Here is a 22,397-nt window from a genome sequence, read left to right as displayed (position 1 = left end):
TTTAAAAAATATCACATCTAATCTTTTTCATTCTTATATATCCCTTACCTTTGCAGGACTTAATACCTCTCACTATTCCAAAAATTGAATAACTATTTATCAAGCACCTATTTCCAGGCACTCAGAATAAAGTAATAATGTCTCTGCCTTCAAGGAGCTGATATGCCACTCAAGGAGACACAGCAAATGAATACATAACACAAGATACTTTGATGAAAATTGGAAAGAAGGAGCGCCTGGGTGGTACAATCAGTTGAGCGTCTGACCCTTGATTTTGGCTCAGGTCATGATCTCGTGGTTTGTGAGTTTGAGCCCCATGTCAAGCTCTGCATTGACAGTGAGGAGCCTGCTTGGTATTCTCTGTCCCCCTTTCTCTCTCTGTCCCTTGCGCTCTCTCTCTCTCTCTCTCTCTCAAAAATAAATAAATAAACATTTTCAAAACACTGAAAAGAAGTTGGAAAATGCCAGCCCCTGCTTTTTTGGATGGGGAGATCAGGAAAGCTTTTTGGATAAGGAAAACTTTGAACAGAGATTTTACCGAAATAATGAATACTCTTTTTAATTTAGGTCAATATCTACAGGGAACAGAAGGAACAGCAAAAACTAAAAGCCTTGGGGCAGATGTGTGCTGTGTTCAAAGAATGACAAAGACTGGGCCCCGTGTTCAGGAAGGGACAGGAAATGAGGTGAGAGGGGTAGGCAGGGGCCAGACCTGACATATATTTATAAGGAATGACTGACTGCAGGGTGCAAAACAGGCTATATCAGAGCAAGAGACAAAGCAAAGAGACCCATTAGGAGGCTATCTCAAAACCCAGGGGATAAGATGATGGTGCTTTGGACAAGGATGTGGGAAGAGATGGTCAGATCTGGGATGTAATGTAAAGGCCATCTGAAGGTAGAGCCCTGCTGATAATTACGATAAGGAATGTGGAAGGAAGATCTCACTTTATTAAAGCTAGGAACTGAAGGGGAAAGAGCAAAATCAAGAATTTTATCTGAGACAAACTAATTGTGTGAGTGCTATGCCTACGACTTCCAAATGGAAACACTGGAAGCCTAGGGAATCAAAGCTAGAGATAGAATGCTAGGAGTCGTCAATTTAGAAATAATGTTGACGGGCTTGGGACTGGTTGAGATGACCAAGAGAATGAGTGTGGGAAAAAGGAAAGTGATCCCGACCAAGCCCTGAGCAATCACACATTTAGGAGTTGGCCAACAGAGGGGGGATCCAGCAAAGGAGACAGAGAAGTGACCACTGAGGTAGAAGACCCAAGACGAGTGTGGTATCAAGGGGGCCAAAGGAATAAAACATTAATGAGGACCCGAGTAAGAAATCTAGAATGTCCCCCTGGCACTGACATTACCTCTGGCTCTGACACACTGGAGGTGATTAGTGACTTGCAAAAGTAGTCTGTGTGGAATGGTAGGGATAAAAGCCAGACAGAAGTAGTTGAAAAGAAAATTAGAAAAAAAGAAAGTAGATGCAACAAATAACAAAAAAAAAGCTAATGAAAATTTTTTGAAAAGAAGAACAGGGACAGAAAGGGGCAGCTGGAGGGAGATGTGGGGTCCAGGGTAGCTTCTTAAAATAGGAGATGGTAGAATTTGCTTGTAAGTTGCTAGGTAAGAGCCGTTTGTTGGGGGAAATTGACGACTCAGGAGAGAGGGCTGCTGGGGGAATGTCTGGAGGTGAGGTGTGTGAGAGTGGTTGCATATGTGGACTCAAGCCACAAAATGTGCCATGACTGTGTGATTTTGGACAAGTTACTGTGCCTTGGCTTCCCCATCATAGAACTGGAGTGGTTCCGACTTCCCAGGGCTGTGGTAAAGATTACGTTAGTTAACATCGAAGGTACTGAGAGCTAAGCCTCGCGCACAGTGGGCACGATATAAGGCTGGCTTCTGTGCTGTCACTGAGAAAGGATGGGACCCAGTGCATGGGGCCCTCCCACACATCCTCCACCACGGCATAGGTGCAGTCAGAAGGATAGCTTCGTTGGCGGGGATACGCGAAAGTTGTCTTCACGTTTCTCTTATTTTCTCAGTCAAATAAGAAACTAAGAAGGAAAAAAAATGTTGGTGGTTTTAAGGTGTGAAATAGTCATCTGGGAAAATGGGCCAGTGAATTCCCGGGGAAATGTGGTAGGCCTGGCAGGCAGCCCTGTGGGCCCACTTGAGATGAGGCATCATAAATTTTAAGCGAGACATGTTAAGACGGTTGTGTGTTTTTCTCCAACCACGTTCAGTTGCTTGGCTGCAGGCCTGGGTGGAGGGGTAGAGTAGGCAGATTTAACCAGCAGCAAATTTTGCTAGGACAGCTTAGTGGGGGAGGGGTGGGGAAGGGAGGTGGTTGATTGTGTGTGAAGGGAGCAATTAAAGATGGACCAGGCAAAGGGTACAACTCCCAACAATACCACAAATAAGTTCTGGGGTCTAATGTACAGTATGGTGACTACAATTCACAATAATGTAGGGGCGCCTGGGTGGCTCAGTCAGTTAAGCATCCAACACTTGATTTCAGCTCAGGTCATGATCTCACCGTTCATGAGATCGAGCCCTATATTGACAGTGCAGAGCCTGCTTGGGATTCTCTCTCTCCCTCACTCTCTGCCCCTCCCCTCCCCCACTCATGCTCAGGCTCTCTCTCTCTCTCTCAAAATAAATGAACATAAAAAAATACTGTATTATACAGTTGAAAGTTATTATGAGAGTAGATCTTAAATATTATCACCACAAAAAAATAGTAATTATGTGAGGAGATGGAAATGTTTACTAATCTTCTTGGGTAACCATTTTGCAATATGTAAGTATTTCAAATCATCATGTTGTATACCTTAAACTAACATACCTCTAGGAAAGCTGGAGGGGGTGACAAAGATGGACCAGAGACTCTAACTAAAGAGAAGCTGAGGAAGAAATTGGATAGAGAAAAAATATGGAGGGGCACCTGGGTGACTCAGTCAGTTAAGTGTCCAACTTCAGCTCAGGTCATGATCTCATGAGTTCGGTCCTTGCGTCAGGCTCTGTGCTGACAGCTCAGAGCTTGGAGCCTGCTTCAGATTATGTATCTCCCTCTCTCTCTGGCCCTCCCCTGTTCACGCTCTGTTTGTTGCTCTCTCTCTCTCTCTCTCTCTGCCAAAAATAAACATAAAAACATTTTTTAAAGAAAAGAAAAAGCATGGGTTCGTTAGAATTTGGAGAAAATTATCAGGATCATCAAAACTATTTGATGGCTTTGCTGACCTTCCTCCTGTAGACAGAAATTGATCATAGGCCAGAAAGAACATTTCTTTATTCTTAAAGCACTATAAAATCACTTTTAGCTAACTTTCCTTTCCACAAACCTAGAAATGTTGTACTTGATGGAATGATTATGACAACATGAAACAAATCCCCTAGGAACACGAAGGCGAAACCAGAGCTCTGAGCGCTGGGTTTTCAGCTCTCATCACTGAACTGTTAACCACTGACCACTACCACCAACCAAGGACAACTTCTACTTGGCCCTCAATAGGCTCAGTTAATTCCTGTTCCTTAAAGTATAGAGCTATATGATCCAGCAATCCCACTTCTGGGTATATATCCAAAGGAAACAAAATCATTATCCCAAAGAGATATCTGTACTCCTGTGTTCATAGCAGCATAATTCACAATAGTCAAGGCATGGAAACACCTTATGTGTTCATTAACAGACAAATGGATAAAGAAGATGTGATGTACATATGACAGAATATTATTCAGTCTTTAAAAAGAAGGAAATTCTGTTATTTGCCACGTGGATGAAACTGAAGGGTATTATGCTGAATGAAATAAGTCAGGGGGCACCTGGGTGGTTCAGTCAGTTGCATATCCAACTTCAGCTCAGGTCATGATCTCGTGGCTCATGAGTTTGAGCCCCACATCAGGCTCTGTGCTGACAGCTCAGAGCCTGGAGCCTGCTTTGGATTCTGTGTCTCCCTCTATCTCTGCCCCTCCCCCCCAATAAAGAAATGTTTTTAAGATTTTTTTAAATAAATCAAACAGAGAAAGACAAATGCTACATGATATCACTTACAGATAGAATCTAAATTTTTTTTAAAAGTCTAACTGACAAAAACAGAAAGTAGAAAAGTAGTTGCCAGGGGCTAGAGTGTAAAGAAAACAGGGTAAGATTGGTAAAAAGGTACAAACATTCAGCTATAAGATGAATAACTTCTAAAGGTTTAGTGTATAACACAATGACTACAGTTGATGACACCATATCATATCACTGAAATTTGCTGAGAGAGTAAAACTTAAATGTCCTCACACAAAAAAAGTAAATATGTGAAGTGATGGATATGTTAATCAATCCGACAGTGTGAATTTCTTTACATACAATCACCATATTGTACACACTAAATATCTTATAGCTTTAGTTATCAACTATACCTCAATAAAGTCAGACAAAATAAAGCATAGAGCTATAAAAATAACGAAAAGGACCTCAAAAGTCATCTTACTCCATCCTTTTACATCTCAAAGAGAGGGATGCACATAAGCAAGTCTAGGCCAACAAAAAGGTCACTACATTTGTAATGTGATTTGAATGATGTTGCTTAGGTCAACATGCCTCCTAAGCTTTCCTCCACTCACCCACCATGGTAGAGCCTTCCTTCCCCTCCTCCCTGTCCTGAAATGCCCGACATGAGTCGTTTACTCCAAATCAGAGTATTCTCTTAGAGGAATACTCTCTCCAGAAACACTGTTGAGTAGCATACGACTTCTACTGGAAAAAACAAGAAGGACCCTGACTGGGGTGAGGGATGAGAGAGGAGAGCCCTCTCCTTGCACCACTCATCCCGCCCTTCAAAACACAAAGGAACTTATAGGGTTTACTACTTGTCACTTTTAGTTCTTGAGGGATTATGTAGCAAGCCCGATGAGAGAGCTCTAGAAAAAGGAAGTTTCCAGAACTATGCAGAGAAGACAGGAGGAAGACAAGAGTGAGATTTCTCTTTTAGTCTAACCTTATTTCCTAGTTATCTTTGTCCACCAGACAATGTTCTATTTTGTAGGAGTCTACAGTCATTTCTGTAGCTGTTAAACCCTTTTAGTAGTATGTCACCGGGACCCTGCTACAATTTCCCATGGAACACTGACTACTCTAGATCAGGTAAAAAGAAAGGTATGATCATCTTTCCTAATATTACCAAAATAATGTATTTTATTGCAGTTTGATGCAGAAAGGCGGAAAACTACCAGATAAAGGAAGGATAGCCTTGTCCTCTGTTGTATCACCAATGAGGAGCACAGTGCTTGGCAATCGGTCCTGCTCAAGAAGTATTTGTTGAATGGATAGACAGATGAATGAATACATAAACAATGAGTTCCATCCAGGTTTTTAACAACTGCCTAGATCTAAAGATACACAGAGTAACAATTAATAAACAGTAACACATTCCTCTAAATAATCTTGCAGGGAACATAAATGCAACATATAAGAACAGGTGCAAAGCAAACCAGAGTTTATGCATTCATTTTCCATTCATAAAAACTAAAGAGAGAGTCACCTGTATTTCAGCCAGTCTTTCAACTAGTTACACCCAAGAACAACAATGATGTCACGAACACCTCTGAACACAAAGGGCAATGACATGAAATAAATGTTCAGCAAATAAAACTGTGCCAAACATAATAACAGGATCCTTGATCCAAAGAAGGAAATCTAAAGGAAGAACTCATTCAAATAACCCTATCGGGTTGAATTTAAAGGTTATAGGGTAATGTTTTCTGAATTTTGCAATTTTGTTAAACCCCAAATTTCATTTTCGTTTATTTGAATCCTAAATAAGCATGTGAGTCCATGTAAATGCATGCATACAATTATTCCTATCAAAATGACACAGAAAAAAAAAAAACACATGAACCTCTAAAAAGAAGCAACTGTTCTCAGTTTACCATATGTAACAGATACCCGGTAACAGTGATCAAAGACTTAAAGTTCTGTTTGCCCTGAGAATCCCTGAGAAAACACTGCAGTCCGGGTAGGGAAGGTTCACTGAGTTCAGCCCGAGAACGGAAAGTGCATCTTGGCAACTGGCGCTTCCTTAATCCCAGGCTGACTTCACATCGATTACTCCATAATACCGAACAATCGCAGTGACGCTAACAGCAATCAAGGGGGCAGTAATGACAGCTTCTGAATAACCACATATAGCGACAGACAAAATCCTCCCACCACTTCTCACAGTTCCCAACTCCCAAGCACGTGACCCACATTACGTAAATTCCCTTCCACTCTCGCTGAACCAGCATCTGCTCAGGGTCTCCCACTGAATTCAAGATGCACCGTCAGGCATTGACTGAGGTTCCTTGCCCTGTAGCTAATGGATTTTTCCATAGTCTTCTTACTAAGATCAGTCACTTGCTGGTATGTCCACTGTCAAAAATTGTGACACCTAACAACAGTGAAAAACTGACTTAGGTGTCAGCCAAAAAGAACGAACATAGGTGCTTGGATACTAGACAGCTCAGCATCCAACAGGGGTGCAGACCTGGTTAATTTCTCATTGTTGGGCTTGAGGCGAATTGAAACTGTAAAAGGAAAGCTGTAAAACATTAAACAGAGATGTCAGGTGAGTGCCACATGGCTAAGAGATGCTCAGTGATATTAAGTAGTGTGTCCACAACTTCAACAGAGAAATGCCCTGTTGCAAGTGACAGAGAGGGGAAAAAAAAAAATCTGTCTAGACAGTATCCTCTCTAAGCCAATTTCATCTGTCTGGCCACTCTTTGACAGAATCTCTTTACAGCTGTTTTATAACCCATAACAATCCTTCGATCTTACACGGGGCTTTTCTTCCGAGGGACTCAAAATGCTTTGCAGGCTTTATCGCCCAAGCTTACACTGTTGGCTCAAGAGAAAGCAAGCTTGATAAAGCAGCTTTGTTTTCCTTAAAGCCTACATAGCTAGTGTTAAAACTGCCTTACATGCTTAAATATCATAGCAGAGTCTCAAATGGCTTTATTAAACCCAGAATTTTTGACTCTCTATGTCAGGCCTGTTTGATTTGTTGCAAACATTTCTGCCTAAGGTTACTGCAACCAAGAGTTTTAATTTTGTTCGGGACCAGAACCATGAGTTAACTCCCAACAAAATCAAATAGGACATATGGGAGAAAAGTCGCCCCATGATCTCAGCCTGAGTGATCTGACTCTGCTACAAAGTTGGTCACCATTAATTTAATAGGCAGCTCTCACCAAGGTCTTCAAATGTCTCTCATTCCATCTTTATCACAGTTTAGACATTTTTTGATTTCCAGAAGCTAGAGGTGTAACTAGCATCCCTAGAGTGTTACTAATGAGCCAAAGGGAACCTTGGTTGAGAACACATCATCCCAATAGTAGATGGAGGAAGAACCCCAGCAGTGACACTTGCACCCAACCTACACGGCCTCTCCTTGATTTACAGGAAGAAAAGGCTCTTGCCTGCACTTTCTGCCTCTCTGAAATAGCAAGCATCAATTTGAGTCATTGTCTTTTGTTTTAAGTGTCACACTTCTCTTTTTAGTGGACCTTTTCTTTCCTTTACAAGGTTTAACATTAATCCTAAGGTAAACAAATTAGAGCACAGGAAGAAGAGAAAGAATACCAGGGGAAAAAAACTGGGTGGCTTGGCTGGGTGGATGCTGAGTACGTATTAGTCTTTCTCCTGCTTGCCCCTTAAAGGGAGTGATTCGGACACATCCCAGTGAGATATTTCTAAAAGAAGAAACATTTGTTGGCATGTATTTTCCTGGCAATCTCTATACAAATATAATCAAAAGCCACGGTAGCAAAATGGTTTCCACAGTAGAAGAGAGACTTTGGATGACACTGCTTTTATTGTCCAGATTTTTTTTAAACTGGGATATGAAGTTGGGTATAAGACTTAAAAGCCAGAAAAGGAAAACTTAAACTTGCTTTGAGGATATGAAACAAATCTCCAGCTGATGGCTCTCTGGTATCGCAAGGGGTTGAAGAACCCCAGGAGCTTCAGAAATAATATCTATCAAATTCAGCAGCTCACAATGTTAAGATGACTCAAAATTTATAGGATTCCATTATATTTGTAAAATCTTAAATATTCCTGCCAAATAACTGCTTTTATATTTTATCATGTAATACCGGATATATAGAATATATATATATATATATATACATATAATATTTATATTATTAAGCTTACTAATGACATGAACCCCAGAGGACTTAAGAACTGGAATATTCTAGCTCTGGCTTCCCAAAGTAGATTTAAAGAATCATTTAAGTTTATTGAATTCCCTCTTACCTGCCTGAGTGCAGATGTTGGTACGCATTCCAATGAAAGGAAATGAAATAATGTTCAACCCCACAATGGGATGCAAGAAATCTAAACAAATTCCCACTGAATTTCTAGCAGAATACAACTTTGTTCACATAAAAAAATGTGCAGCTTCCGACCCAAAATAAGCCCTGGATTTAAAATAATAACAACATGGGGCTCCTGGGTGGCTCAGTCACTTGAGTGTCTGACTTCAGCTCAGGTCATGATCTGGCGGTCCATGAGTTTGAGCCCCATGTCAGGCTCTGTGCTGTCATGACAGCTCAGAGCCTGGAGCCTGCTTTGGATTCTGTGTCTTCCTCTCTCTGCCCCTCCCCCACTCATGCCCTGTTTCTCTGTCTCTCAAAAAAAAGAAAATAAACATCAAAAAAAAAAAAAAGAAAGAAAGAAAGAAAGAAAAAATGATAACAACAACAAGCAGGACAAGTCGAGTAGCAAGCACATCAATTAAACAAGATAATGTTCCTTAGACCATACATTCCATCAGTCATCATTTACCTAATGCCTGGTACCTACAGGCCAATGTGGAAGAAGGATGGGTCCCTGTCCACCTGCCCTTAAGGAGGTCTGGAGAACTCCTCTAAGAGCACAAACTGATGATCAATGAGGAAGAAAGACTCTTGTGGGGTGTGCATACTAATAAAAATGAAATGGGATAGGTAAACATGTGAATTGATTGCTAACACTTTAAAAATCAGAATATTTCACATAAAAATCAAATTTTCAGCTTATCTTAAAAAACATCCAAGATCTGGCATCACTGAGCTCACACACTCCTCTTGGCAACAATACAAACAAGATCTGTCTGGATCAGAGGGAGTATGAGCTCTCTACCACACCACACTCAATACTCCCTGCTGTCTTAAACGCCTTCCTCTTTGCTTACTTACATGGTCCACCTGGCCGCTGGCCCATGGCTGCATGGAGAGGATGTGAATATCTCATTGTAACAATTAATACATAGTTGTGCATGATAAGTGGTATGTAATTTTAATTGATAAATGATATAAAACAGTCATATTTATTATGCATTTACTCCAGGTCAAGTAAGTATTTACTACATGCAAGATCTCTTTTTATTCTTACAGTAAGAGATAGAAACATCAATAGCCCTCCTATACACAGATAGGAAAACTGAAGTCTAAAGAAATGAAACAATTTGGTTGATATCACAATGCTTAGTCATCATGGAGCCAAGACTTAAACATAGGTATGTCCATGTAAGATCAGAACCAGAGCTATTTTCCAGTGGTCTATACTGCTCTTCCATGTAGGCCAAGTGGTCTGAGAGGCCCATAAAGGAAGATGAGCTTGAGCTGAACTGTTTCTATTTCTTCTTCCTGTCCTCTATTAACTTTAACTTCATAGCATTCTGTTTATAGAGTAGCAAAGCACTATTATTTATTACAAAATGTGGTAGAGTGGGCCTATTATCATACAGCTATATTTTTTGTATGGTGAGAACAGTCTTGCACTGCCTAGACATAAATCATACCATGCTTTTAACAGAGATGGACTGTCCTCATGAGGGTGGGTTGATGTCAATCATGACAGTTGTCTGGTTGTCATTTGCCCAGGGATTGAAAGTGTGTCCTTCAACCTGTAAAGCAAGACAGATAATAGGGATGTGGGATTGGGGATTCCCTACTTGGTGGTGGGCCCTCGAGGAAATTTACATCTCAGCCTTGGCTCTTCCGTGTGGGGGCAGACAAAAAAAAGAAGCTACCCTCTGTATAGGAAACAAGCCAAGAGCTGAGTACCCAGAAAGCAAGGTGCTTTGGAAATTATTCTAATACTTTGGGTATAGAATATAAAAAACCTTCTTAGCGTGTGGAATGGGTCAGGGCCTGGGAGTCCTGGGAGCTTATTAGCTAAGGTAAGATCAGAGAGAAATTTGTACCTTATTAGCCTAATTCACTTTGTGTTTCTTTTATTTTCTTGGTTTATTTGCTTTGCATTTCTTTAGGTTTGAGCCAAGTCTTTTAAAATTTCTACTAATTTCAATTGGAACAAGTGAGAGGTTTTCATTTATCCTCGAGCTAGAGTTTTAATAGGAAATAGGACCTCTCAGAGAACATGATGCAGATACCTTGAGAAAATCAAGGGAGCAGAATCAGACCCTCTGCCAACCTGGAGAATCTCCTTCTCATATTAAAACATAGGAGATCTGGGGCACCTGCATGGCTCAGTTGGCTAAGTGTCTGACTTTGGCTCAGGTCATGATCTCACAGTTCATGTGCTCGAGCCCCGTGCCAGGCTCTGGACCTCAGATTCTGTGTGTTTGTATGTGTCTCTCTCTGCCCCTGCCCCACTCTCATTCTTTCTCTCTCTCTCTTTCAAAAATAAACATTAAAATTTTTTTAATTAAAAATAAATTTTAAAAAACATTGGTGATTCTTTACACATTTTTTAGAGAAGAAATTTCCATACACTATTTTGTTTGGAGATACCAAACAATGTAGAAGGAGGCACTATGGCTGAAGAAGAAAAGGCATTGGTTAATGTAGACAGAATCAACGTAAATCTTTCAAGACAAATGCAATGTTGCCAAGTGAACATTCTTAAAATCTTGTAAGGCCATTCAAATTGGTGCATTATATTTTTATTCTAATATGTTCCTTTGGAGTTATGTATACACTTAAGTGATAAGAGGTAGTCTGGTGCCAGAACAACTTCATGGTTGTGAATACAGCCTGATAAAGTGTAGTTGATAATATGCTTACATTATTTTATACATTGTTAAGGTTTGTGATTGCTTGTACTCTCATGCAACAAAATTATCTTATTTACACCAGTAAAAGGAGAGCTATGTCTAGCCTCATATTGAAAACTCATGCCTTTAAAAAATGCCTTAATTTTCTGCAAACATCTGAAACGCCTTTGAAATCTCCATAGTCTATTATGTGGTTATAAGCTACATATTTGCTTCAAGAACTGCACAAAACCACCACATGTGGAAAGCCCTGTTTGGACCAGTCCTCACAAGGATTCTCAACTCTGGAGTATGAGCCCAGATGAATCACTCAGAACCGATCCTTCTGCCTGGGATTCTGAACATCCTCCTCAAGAGAGACACAGTACAGTTTCTTATAAATCAAGTATTAGTCCGAGACTGAGTATCTGGTTGCCTCTTCTTCATTGAAAAGCAGTTGTTGCTTCTGTTATTAAAAACTATCCTTAAGACGGCTAGTATCCAAAATCTATAAGGAAGTCACCAAACTCCACACCCGAAAAACAAATAATCCAGTGAAGAAATGGGCAGAAGACATGAACAGACACTTCTCCAAAGAGGACATCCTGATGGCCAACAGACACATGAAACGATGCTCAGCGTCACTTATCATTAGGGAAATACAAATCAAAATCACACTGAGATACCACCCCACATCAGTCAGAGTGGCTAAAATGAACAAATCAGGAGACTGTATAGATCCTGCCAAGGATGTGGAGAAACAAGCACCCTCCTACACTGTTGGTGGGAATGTAAACTGGCACAGCTGCTCTGGAAAACAGTGTGGAGGTTCTTCAAAAAATTAACAATAGAACTCCCCTATGACCCAGCAATAGCACTGCTAGAGATCGGAACAAGGGATACAGAAATGCTGATGCATAGGAGCACATGTACCCCAATGTTTATAGCAGCACTTTCAACAATAGCCAAATCATGGAAAGAGCCTAAATGTCCATCAACTGATGAATGAATCAAGAAGACGTGGTTTATCTATACAATGGAATACTACCTGACAATGAGAAAGAATGAAATCTGGCCATTTGTAGCAACATGGATGGAACTTGAGGGTGTTAATGCTGAGTGAAATAAGTCAGGCAGAGAAGGACAGATACCATATGTTTGCATTCATAAGTAGAACAGAAGAAACTTAACAGAGGACCATGGGGGAGAGGAAGGGGAAAAATAGTTGGGAAGAGGAAGGGAGGCAAACCATGAGAAACTCTTAAATGCTGAGAACAAACTACGGGCTGATGGGGGAGGGGGGGGGAGATGAGCATGGAGGAGGGCACTTGGAATGAACACTGGTGTTATATAGAAACCAACTTGACAATAAACTATAAAAGAAAAAACCCAGAAAAGATGAAAAAAAAACTATCCTTAAGAAATAATTCATCAAGGGGCACCTTGGTGGCTCAGGCAGTTAAGTGTTTGACTTAAGCTCAGGTCATGATCTCAGAGTCCATGGGTTTGAGCCCTGTGTCGGGCTCTGTGCTGACAGCTCAGAGCCTGGAGCCTGCTTCAGATTCTGTGTATCCCTCTCTCTCTGCCCCTCCCTGGCTTGCTCTCTGTCTCTCTCTCTTTAAAATAAATAAATATTTTTTTTTAAATATTTTTATTTATTTCTAGGGAAGAGAGAGAGAGAGACAGCATGAGCGGGGGGGGGGGGGGGGGGGGTCAGAGAGAGAGGGAGATACAGGCTCTGAAATAGGCTCCAGGCTCTGAGCTGGCAGTCAGCACAGAGCCCGACGCGGGGCTCGAACCCACGAACCGCGAGATCATGACCCAAGCGAAAGTCGGACGCTTAACCGACTAAGCCACCCAGGCGCCCCATAAAATAAATAAATATTTTTTAAAAAAGAAATAATTCATCAAACCAATAAGCTAAATTATAGAAAACTATGCTTGATTCCATGTCTATAAACCTGATTGCTCATGTGGTGTATGTGGTTATCTAGTCACCACCCTTTAGAATGTTTTCTATATTTTTGGGTTTGTCATCACTTATTTTTTATAAATATCAATAGAACAATGAGTGTGTATATATATATATGTATATGTGTGTATATGTCTATATACATATGCAAATCTATACACACAAATATTCCATGCACATACACACACAAGACTCACAAGCATAAACATCAATTCCTTATTTCTCTAACCTGGGGCTAAGCTCTCATTCCTAATTCTCAAAGTCCTTTTTTTCTGTAATTTTTGGTATGATACTCTCCCACCCTTTTATTTCTGTTATTTATGTATCTGTCTTAACTCTTCTGCTAACATTTATGTAAGATCTACTCCCATTTCTTCTTTTTATTATCTGAATCACCAAATAAATACTTGCTAAATGTGCATGTAAATGAGTGAACAAAACCTCTGAATACAGGGCTAAATCTTCCAAGCCGTGATGTAAAATTTCATGTGTGCCTAAGCTTGAGCTTTACTAAGTAGTGTTCACTTTCTGCTTTCTAATGCTGGGCAACAAAGGCTATAAAAAAAAAAAAGGAAAAAAGTCAGCTCTAGAATGATGTTTGCTTAATTGTGATTATACCAATAAATGAATGTCTTATGATAAGAAAGCATACTAGAAAACATAGTGAATGTCAGCTATCTTTCTTTAACAGCAGAACTTGTAAGCCAAACTTTGTGGTAATACATCATAATAGTGATTTTAAGTATTTCCAAAATAGGGGTGCCTGGGTGGCTCAGTTGGTTGAGTGTCCGACTTCAGCTGAGGTCATGATCTTGCAGTCCGTTAGTTCAAGCCCCACGTCAGGCTCTGTGTAGACAGTTCAGAGCCTGGAGCCTGCTTCAGATTCTGTGTCTTCCTCTCTTTCTGCTACCCCCTCCTTCTCCCACCCCGTTCTCTCTCTCTCTCTCTCTCTCTCTCTCTCAAAAATAAAGATTAAAAAATTTTTAATATTTCTGAAATACCACTGGCTATGTGAGCATTGGTAGTAGCACACATGGGATGACCATGCTGAGTGCCAAGTAATTTACTGTACTATCCTAAACAACATCCTGGTACTTAAGAACAGATATCTATAATAAATGTCAGAGAAAGTATGATGACTTAAGGACAAGACAACAAAGTGGCTTACTATAAGAGGCAATCAATAACTGAAACCACCAGCAATTCTGTGTTTTGTAATCTGCCATGTCATATATGTGAAAATGATACACATATAAAAACAAGATAAAAAAAAAAAAAGCTCATCCTTCCCCAACATACATGGCAATAGTATTAGATGTTTCCTGTGCTTATGTTAATAGTTATAAAACTATTGGTTTTTATTAAATTCCCATTGTTTTTGCCAGAATATGTATGGGGGGAGGGTAGAGAATCCAGCAGTTAATTCACCAAATCATCACTAAAAATCAAAATCCAACAAAGAGCATATTCCATCAAATACTCTTTTCCTCATCTTCCCCATTTGCATATCATTTAAGTGGTTTTGTTACTGAAAATGACAAAACGAAATGAAAATGAAATCCAAAACATTTCCAAGAACAAAAGTCAAAACTGTACCCATTCTGAACACAGAGTGATCATCCTTAACCTCACACTGCAGTATTACAAGTAACAGACAACAGTTCAAATTTACTCCTCTGCTTGATCTTTCCTACTAGATTCCACTGAGCAGCACCCAAAAGCAAATCACATCAACTTGGGTTCATAAATATTGCCTCAAGATAAGATTTAAATACTCTGTCTCATTCATCCATTCTAGCTGCCTTCTGAGTTGAAAAGTTACATGAGAATTGAGAAAATAATAGGAAAACACTCTCTGAAAAGGAGTGCATCCTGGGAAGATCAGAAATATTGATTTTGTGAATTAAGTGCAAGTGAAGAGCAAACACTTCTCTACATGAGTTTTTAAGTATCCTCAATGGAGCTAGTGAAGAAAAGCAGCTCTGAGACCTTCCCATAATGCCACTTAAAGAACGCATTTCCCAATTCATTTCTGACTGACCAATAAAAAATAAAGCATCTTGTCTTCAGTAGCAACTATGAAGCCTCCATACTGCCAGAACTACCATTCACTCATCTGAATGAAGGCATACTTTTCCAACATCACTTGCATCTGAAATTTCTATGTTATCAGTAGAGAGAATCCTAGGACAGAGACAGAACTGACAACTCTGAATAAGAAAGGAGAGATAACACCACTATCTCTTCAGCAGAGGAAATTAGAAGGTGCTGCAAATATATAATGGAAATGCTCTCAGAAGAGTGTGGAAAATAACCATGAAATTAAATACACACACACACACTCACAAAGGCAGGAAAATGGATGTCACCAAAATAGATCAAGCAACAAATGACATAATAGTGAAAGCTTTCTGCCCTATGTGTGCTGCCTGACTGGGAAAAGATGGCAAAAATGCAGTTTTTTAAAAATCTAAATATAAGGGTGGCCAAAACAGTCTTCCAAAAACAAGGGGGAAAACTCAGAAAAGAAAAAAATTAAAGTTAAATGATATATTTGGCCTTATTTTTTAAAAATCAAGATGTTAAAAAAAAGGTTAAATAGGACTTTCCTGTTGCTACTAAAAATTAAAAATGTATAACATACATTATAAGTTTTACAAAACAGGTAATTCTCCACCAAGTCAATTACTGTGAGTTTGTTCCATGAAGCTGATAATAAATGGGCCTTTGGAAACATGAGGAAATGGGAACTGTTTAATGGCACTGAATTATATAGCCCCAACACTCAGTCTATTATGCCTATAGAAAGACATTAAATAGGATCAGTTAGATCAAAAATTCACCTTTACCTGCCCAGAGACACTGGTATTTCTTCTTCTCTTGCAGAAGAGCAATAAGCTACCCTAGAGTCATCATGGGGAGAATCTAAGCTAATTCATCATGTTCCAAGTCTGTCTGGTCAGCACCATGGTGAGCACCAAATAGTTTCTCATTTACCACTAGCTGGAAGGCTCAACTACTGACTTCCAAACATTAAGGGAGAAGTCTGGGGGTGGGAAGGGTGAGGAAGGATTACCAAAACCTAATCACAAGATCTAAGAGACCTTTGTTTTTGTACTTTTACCTCCTACATGTACTTAGAAACCTAGTACTTGGTACATATAAACCTACAATTGATTTTTTGCTGAATACTGGATTGTTAAAGCAATAACCTTCCACCCTACAGAATTATTGTTAAAATTTTACAGCACAGATAAATTTCCATTTTATGTGGGAATACAAGAAAGGTTAAAATAAGTCTGATTTATTCAGAATAAATAGATATCCTCTGTTGGATTTCTAAAATACCGAAAGCAGAACTACTCTAGGTAAGATATATTGAAAGACCTAGTTCATTTGATCTTAGGGTTAAAATATTAGGGTTAAAATATTCTAAAATATTCTAAAGATTAAAAAAATTCCAAGGAAATTTTCATAAGTAATCAGAAATTGTTAACTTTCCATTTTGGAGCAGAGAAAGACATTAATATTCAACAACAAAAGGATGTCAAACTCTACAGAGATCATGTCCAAAAATTCATTTATGTAGTTATATATATGCAACTAACTTGCCATTATGCTATTTTGAATAAGAAATTGGAACACTTTTGTCACATTTATTTCAAAAATGATGACTGCAGCTCTAGTGCAGTTATGCCTGAGATAAGTATAATGCATTTTTTATCATCCTGAAAACATTGATCCCCTAAATAATAATAATAATAATAATAATAAAAAGGAAGCAAAACGTGTCAGGCAAGGTGACAGATAAACCATTATCCCTTCAAAACTTAAACTATTTTTGCTGACAAGGTAAAAGACCTACTGAAATAGGCACCAAGTAGTATGCACTTATAGAGGCAGTTTCTTCTGAGACTGAGAAATGTAAAACACATCGCAACTTCTCCCACTCTCCCAAAGCACATCTCTCAAGTGGGTATTACAGAGACAGAGCATGTCTGCCTTCAGAGCCTACTGGTGAACTTCTCAGAAACCGACCCCTCACATGTGCTGAACTGCATTCCTATATATATACATATATACATATACGTACATATATATACATATACATATACATATACATATACATATATGTATATATATATATAGTGAATGTGACCTGTATATATATATAACCTGCCACACTTGTGAATGTGACCTGAAAGAGGGTATTGGCAGATACAATCAACATAAGATGAAGCTACTGGAGTGAATCCTAATCCAATGGCTGGTGTCCTTGTAAGATGAGGGAAATTCAGGCACAGAGTCACACTGAGGGATAACAGTCAGGTGAAGATGGAGGCAGGCATTGCAATTATGTTGCCATAAGCCAAGGAACACCTCATCAGAAACTAGAAAAAGCAAGGACTAATTACCCACCCAGAGGCACTGGAAGGAGCATGACCCTGCCTACACCTTGATTTCAGACTTCCAGGCTCCAAAACTACAAGAGAATAAATTTTTGTTGCTTTAAGCCATCTAGTTAGTGGTATTTTGTTATGGTAGCCCTAGAAAACTAATACGGTCAGTGATTATGCTGTAGAGCCGTAAAGGAGGAAACAAAGACAGAGTGCCAAGTAGATACAATCTGAGGTTCGTCTGAGCCACTACTTATCCCTTAAAGGATAAACATCCAGAAATTTCCACAAAGGTCCTTGCTCCTTGGGTGTCTGGTATCTAATAACGGCAAGTCTTGCCCATATCCCACTGAGAAAAATACTCTACTCTCTGGAGAAATGCTTTTGTCCTCTAGTGGGAAAGAAGATACTAATAACATATAAAAAGTTGAATAATATAATCAATAAACACACATCTCTAAACTGGAAAATTGTAGGTCATTTGTCAACACAGAGATTAAAACTTGAAAGATAGGTAACTTGATATAGCACACAACCCACTGCTCTAGGTAAGAATAAATTATCTCCCTCTGGGTATAATCCTATGATAGAATTCAAATCCTTCACCCAAAGGTCTCAAGCACATGGTGAAGAAACATGCATTGTAACTGGAGGCCAATACATACAGAAATCTAGTAGGTTTATCTGTTTAAATAGGTGTAGTCACTTCAGCTTCCAGAGAAGTAGAAGTACCAAAATAAAACTAATTGTGATGTTATTAATGTACACTAGTTAAACATAAATTGTGTACTTCCTGGGATCTAGAAGAAAAGGTGTGCTCATTCAAAACCCTATCTTAAGCCCAACAATGTAGCTGAAAGAATACTTTTAAACTAAAAATGTATTCCCTAAGCCTTGATGAGGATAGTAATTTAGATCAAAAACTGACAAAATACATTCTCAAAAAGAAGCTGGAACTGAACTGTGGGGAAGAAAAGCACTAAAACTCCAGGACATCTTAGGCAAGTCAAGAAAATTCTCACATATTTCAACGCAACTGCCATCATCTACTAAATTTAGAAAATTATTGCAGTTTCACAAGTATGGATTACTCACAAATATATTTTTTTTCCTCTGATTTAATGAGCCCTGCCGGGTAAAGCTGTCATCTCTAACGCAGGTTAATTTGGGGAAACCTGCTTTTTCCAGATGGCGCCAAGGAGAGCAGACAGCTAATATGAGATTAATCTCAAAGTCATACGGTTTTTATCTCAATGTGGAGTGCAAGAGCTATCAGCCTCTGAGCTTGCTTTGATCCATTTCTTAAACCAGCATTCTACTATGGAGCTCTCCATGCTACTAAAATGTCATGTTTCCCTGCCAGAAAACTGTGAGCATTACCCTGAAAAAGTCTGAGAGAGTCGGCAGCAAACCTGGATGAACTACCTTCCCTGCTATCCAGCAGACAAAATATTAGATAATAGCAGATCCTATGTCTTTACTGCATCAAACTCATGGATAATTTAGTGCCCAAAAGCTTACCTGTTGTCAGATGAGAAACTCAGCATTACAGACCTCTGGATATTCTGCACTTTCAACTAAAAGCTGTTCACCTGCCAAAATCCTGATCAATTAAATGACCTCTCATCGTATTTCCAATCTTCTTATTTGTGAATGTGAAGCTGTGCTCCAAGCATCCTTTTCACACTCAAAGCCAGTGTCTTGGAAAGTATAATTTGGCATGAATTTCTCAGTCTTAATAGGTAAAGAGACTACCCATCACCAAACAGTACAACATCCTTTGAACATCCCAGAGATGTTCATAAAGAAGAAAAATCCAGCACTAACAGCCAGAGCAGTGCTGTGAAAATACAATCCACATTAAAACATCCACCTAGGAAAATCTGGTGGGGAAACTTGAATTCTCCATTTACACCAGTATCCTCAATCCAGCCTGAAGATTTAAATCTAAAGCACTCTTTAAAAATGTGTATAACAGATCGCATCCTATACCAGTTGAATCAGAATCCACTGGGAGGAATCAGGCATTAGGATTTTTTAAACCCTAAAGCTCCCCCAAGCAATCCTAATGTTCATTTACAGTTAAGAACTATTGATCTAGACAAGGGGCTAGCAGGCTTTTTCAGTAAAGGGCCATATCACAAATGTTTTACACTTTGTGGGCATTCAGTCTCTGTAACAACTACTCAACCCTGCTAACCTGGCACAGAAGTAGCCACAGACAACATGTAAATGAGCAAGTGTAGCTAGGTCCCAATATTTAGGAATACTGAAATTTGAATTTTATTTAACTTTCACATGTCACAAAATGTTACTCTTCTTTTAATGTTTTTTTCAATCATTTAAAAATGTAAAGATCATTCTTAACATGCAGATCATACAAAAACAGATGGCAGGTTGGAATTGGCCAGGCCGTGGTTGACTGACCCATGATCTACACTGTAGATGGACTACATTCTCCTTAACCTTTTCTCAAGACAACATTTGCTCAGTGACTCAATCAGGCCCAGAATAGATTCTCTTCAAAGTATGGGTACCTTCAGATTCAAGCTGTTCCAGGCCAAATGAGGCGGCTGTATTAACATAGCTACTGGATGGAACAATGGTTCTTGTCTCAGAGGATGCCTCGAAATCAGAAAGTGCTGGGAAAACGCTGGGTGCTTCCTCCAATATTCCAGGGGGAGTCACTGGAGAGCCCAGAAGTGGTGTGAACAATTCCTCATTTGGCTCTGTGATGGTGTCCATTAGATCTGTCAAACACAAGAGAGAGGACCTGACCCAAAGATGATCATTAGGGGGAAATGTATACATGTATTTTTTTTCTTTTGAAGCAAGAAGTGATTCATGAAACCAGTACCTTATATACAATAAATTTGGCACTTAGACAAGCCCTCTCTTCCCATATGCATCAGTCCAGCTATGCAAGGCAAACGCTTTACCGTCCAGGAAAATGTATTGAGAAAAAGTTCTCAAATCAGAACTTCCTTTTAAAATTTTAATACCTCACTTATTCTATTGACAATACTACGGATTTTGCAAGATTTTAGATAATTTCCTACCAAAGATAGGAAATTTAACAAAAAATTATTAGGGGTCTGTGGGTGGTTCAGTTGGTTAAGCATCTAACTCTTGGTTTCAGCTGAGGTCATGATCTCACAGTTCATGAGTTCGAGCCCTGGGGCTCTGTGTGGACAGCGTAGAGCCTGCTTAGGATTCTCTGTCTTCTCTCTCTGCCCTTTCTTCACTCACACTCTCTCTCAAAAATAAGTAAATAAACATTAATGAAATATGTTTTAAAAATTATTAAAATATATGCCAAGAACTACTTTTAAAAATCAAGTCAAAGAGTAAGAGTATCTGTGTCTAGAATATGCTCAAGGTTTAGCTCCAGGTTTTCCCCTATATAAAAAAAAAACCCTTGAATAGTATTATTTTGCACATCTGGTAGATCATCAGGATCTCTGAGGTCATTTTTTAAAAATCGATTGTCATGCTTTCCACATATCCCAACTTACTGAACCTGAATCTCCTTGGTAGTGAAGACAGAGCAACTTTTTTTTTTTAAACTTCCAGGATATGGATTCACAGACTCTCACATACATGGCTGTTGGGAGTATACATTGGTGCAACGACTTTGGAAAAGAGTTAGGCATTGCCCCCTGAAGTTGAACATTCATACCTACAGCCCAGCAATTCAGTTCTTTGGTGTATAACCAAGAGAAACTCCAGCACATGTAACAATGGAGAATATGCAAGAGAATATGCATATGGCAGCAATCAGTGTTCACAACAGCCAAACCTGGAAATGACCCAAATGCAAATTGCTAGAAGAGACTGGATAAAGATTAGATGCATAAACTGTGGTCCATTTTCATAATGGAATATTATAAACAGTCAAAACAAAGAATCGCATTAAGGGAATCTTAGCCATAGAATATTAAGTAAAACAAGTCCCCAAAAGGTTATCTGCAGCACCATACTGTTTTTATAAAGTTAAAAAATAGTGAAATTTTTAAATGCATAATTTTATGTATTTGCTTAAACTAAATGAAAAGGAGGTCAAGGAAATGAGGAACACAAGATTCAGGATGAGAGTTACCAGTCAGAGGAGGGAAAAGCTGAGGTGGGATTACATGGAAGTTACTGGCCAGGCCCTATGGGTTTTTTGGAGAGGTAGGATTAGGAGATATTTATTACATTATTAAAAAAACAACTCAGTTAATAAATAAAGCCTATCTGCTTAACCAACAAATAATAAGACAAAGACATGAGGTCCAAACATAAATAATTATAATTTTTATAATCCCCAAGCAATTCTGAGGATCACCAAGATTTGAAAATTTTGCTGTCCTTAAGATATCAGAGCATTTGAAGGTCTCCTTTATAGAAATCACTTTGTATACAGTATTTCAAATCCTTAAAATAACCTCTAAGATGGGTAGGCATGGGGCGCCTGGGTGGCTCAGTTGAATGACTGACTTTTGATTTTGGCTCAGGTCATGGTCTCCTTGCTAAGCATGGAGCCTGCTTGGGCTTTTCTCTCTCCCTCTCTCTCTTTCTCTGCCTCTCCCCTGCTTGCACACATGCACTGTCTCTCTCTCAAAATAAAAAATAAGCTTAAAAATAAAATAAAATAAATATAAGATAGGACGGCAGGGGCACCTGAGTGGCTCAGTCAGTTAAGCGTCCGACTTCAGCACAGGTCATGATCTCACAGTTCATGAGTTTGAGCCCCACATCGGGCTCTGTGCTGACAGCTCAGAGCCTGGAGCCTGCTTTGAATTCTTTGTCTCCCTCTCTCTTTCTCTGCCCATCACCTGCTCATGCTCTGTCTCTCTTTCTTCCAAAAATAAATAAACACTAAAAAAATTTTTTAAGGGGCGCCTGGGTGGCTTAGTCGGTTTAGCGTCCGTCTTTCGCTTAGGTCTTGATCTCGCGGTTCGTGGGTTCGAGCCCCGCGTCGGGCTCTGTGCTGACTGCCAGCTCAGAGCCTGGAGCCTGTTTCAGAGT

General features: G+C 39.3%; 1 protein-coding gene across 1 annotated transcript in view; it reads right to left on the bottom strand.

Moving 5' to 3' along the window:
* Positions 1 to 22,397, bottom strand: part of ARMH4 (armadillo like helical domain containing 4) — a 41,833-nt gene that overhangs the window by 3,033 nt on the left and 16,403 nt on the right. The window contains exon 4 of the mRNA XM_039218666.1: positions 19,925 to 20,137. Coding sequence (XP_039074597.1) covers positions 19,925 to 20,137 — 213 coding nt within the window. The remainder of the gene's footprint in view (positions 1 to 19,924; positions 20,138 to 22,397) is intronic.

This window comes from Hyaena hyaena, unplaced genomic scaffold, assembly GCF_003009895.1.
Source record: "Hyaena hyaena isolate Hyena2069 unplaced genomic scaffold, ASM300989v1 scaffold_770, whole genome shotgun sequence".
In the NCBI taxonomy this organism is placed as follows: Eukaryota; Metazoa; Chordata; class Mammalia; order Carnivora; family Hyaenidae; genus Hyaena; species Hyaena hyaena.
The sequence above is the reverse complement of the archived record's forward strand: the minus strand, read 5'-3'. Positions and strand labels throughout refer to the sequence as shown.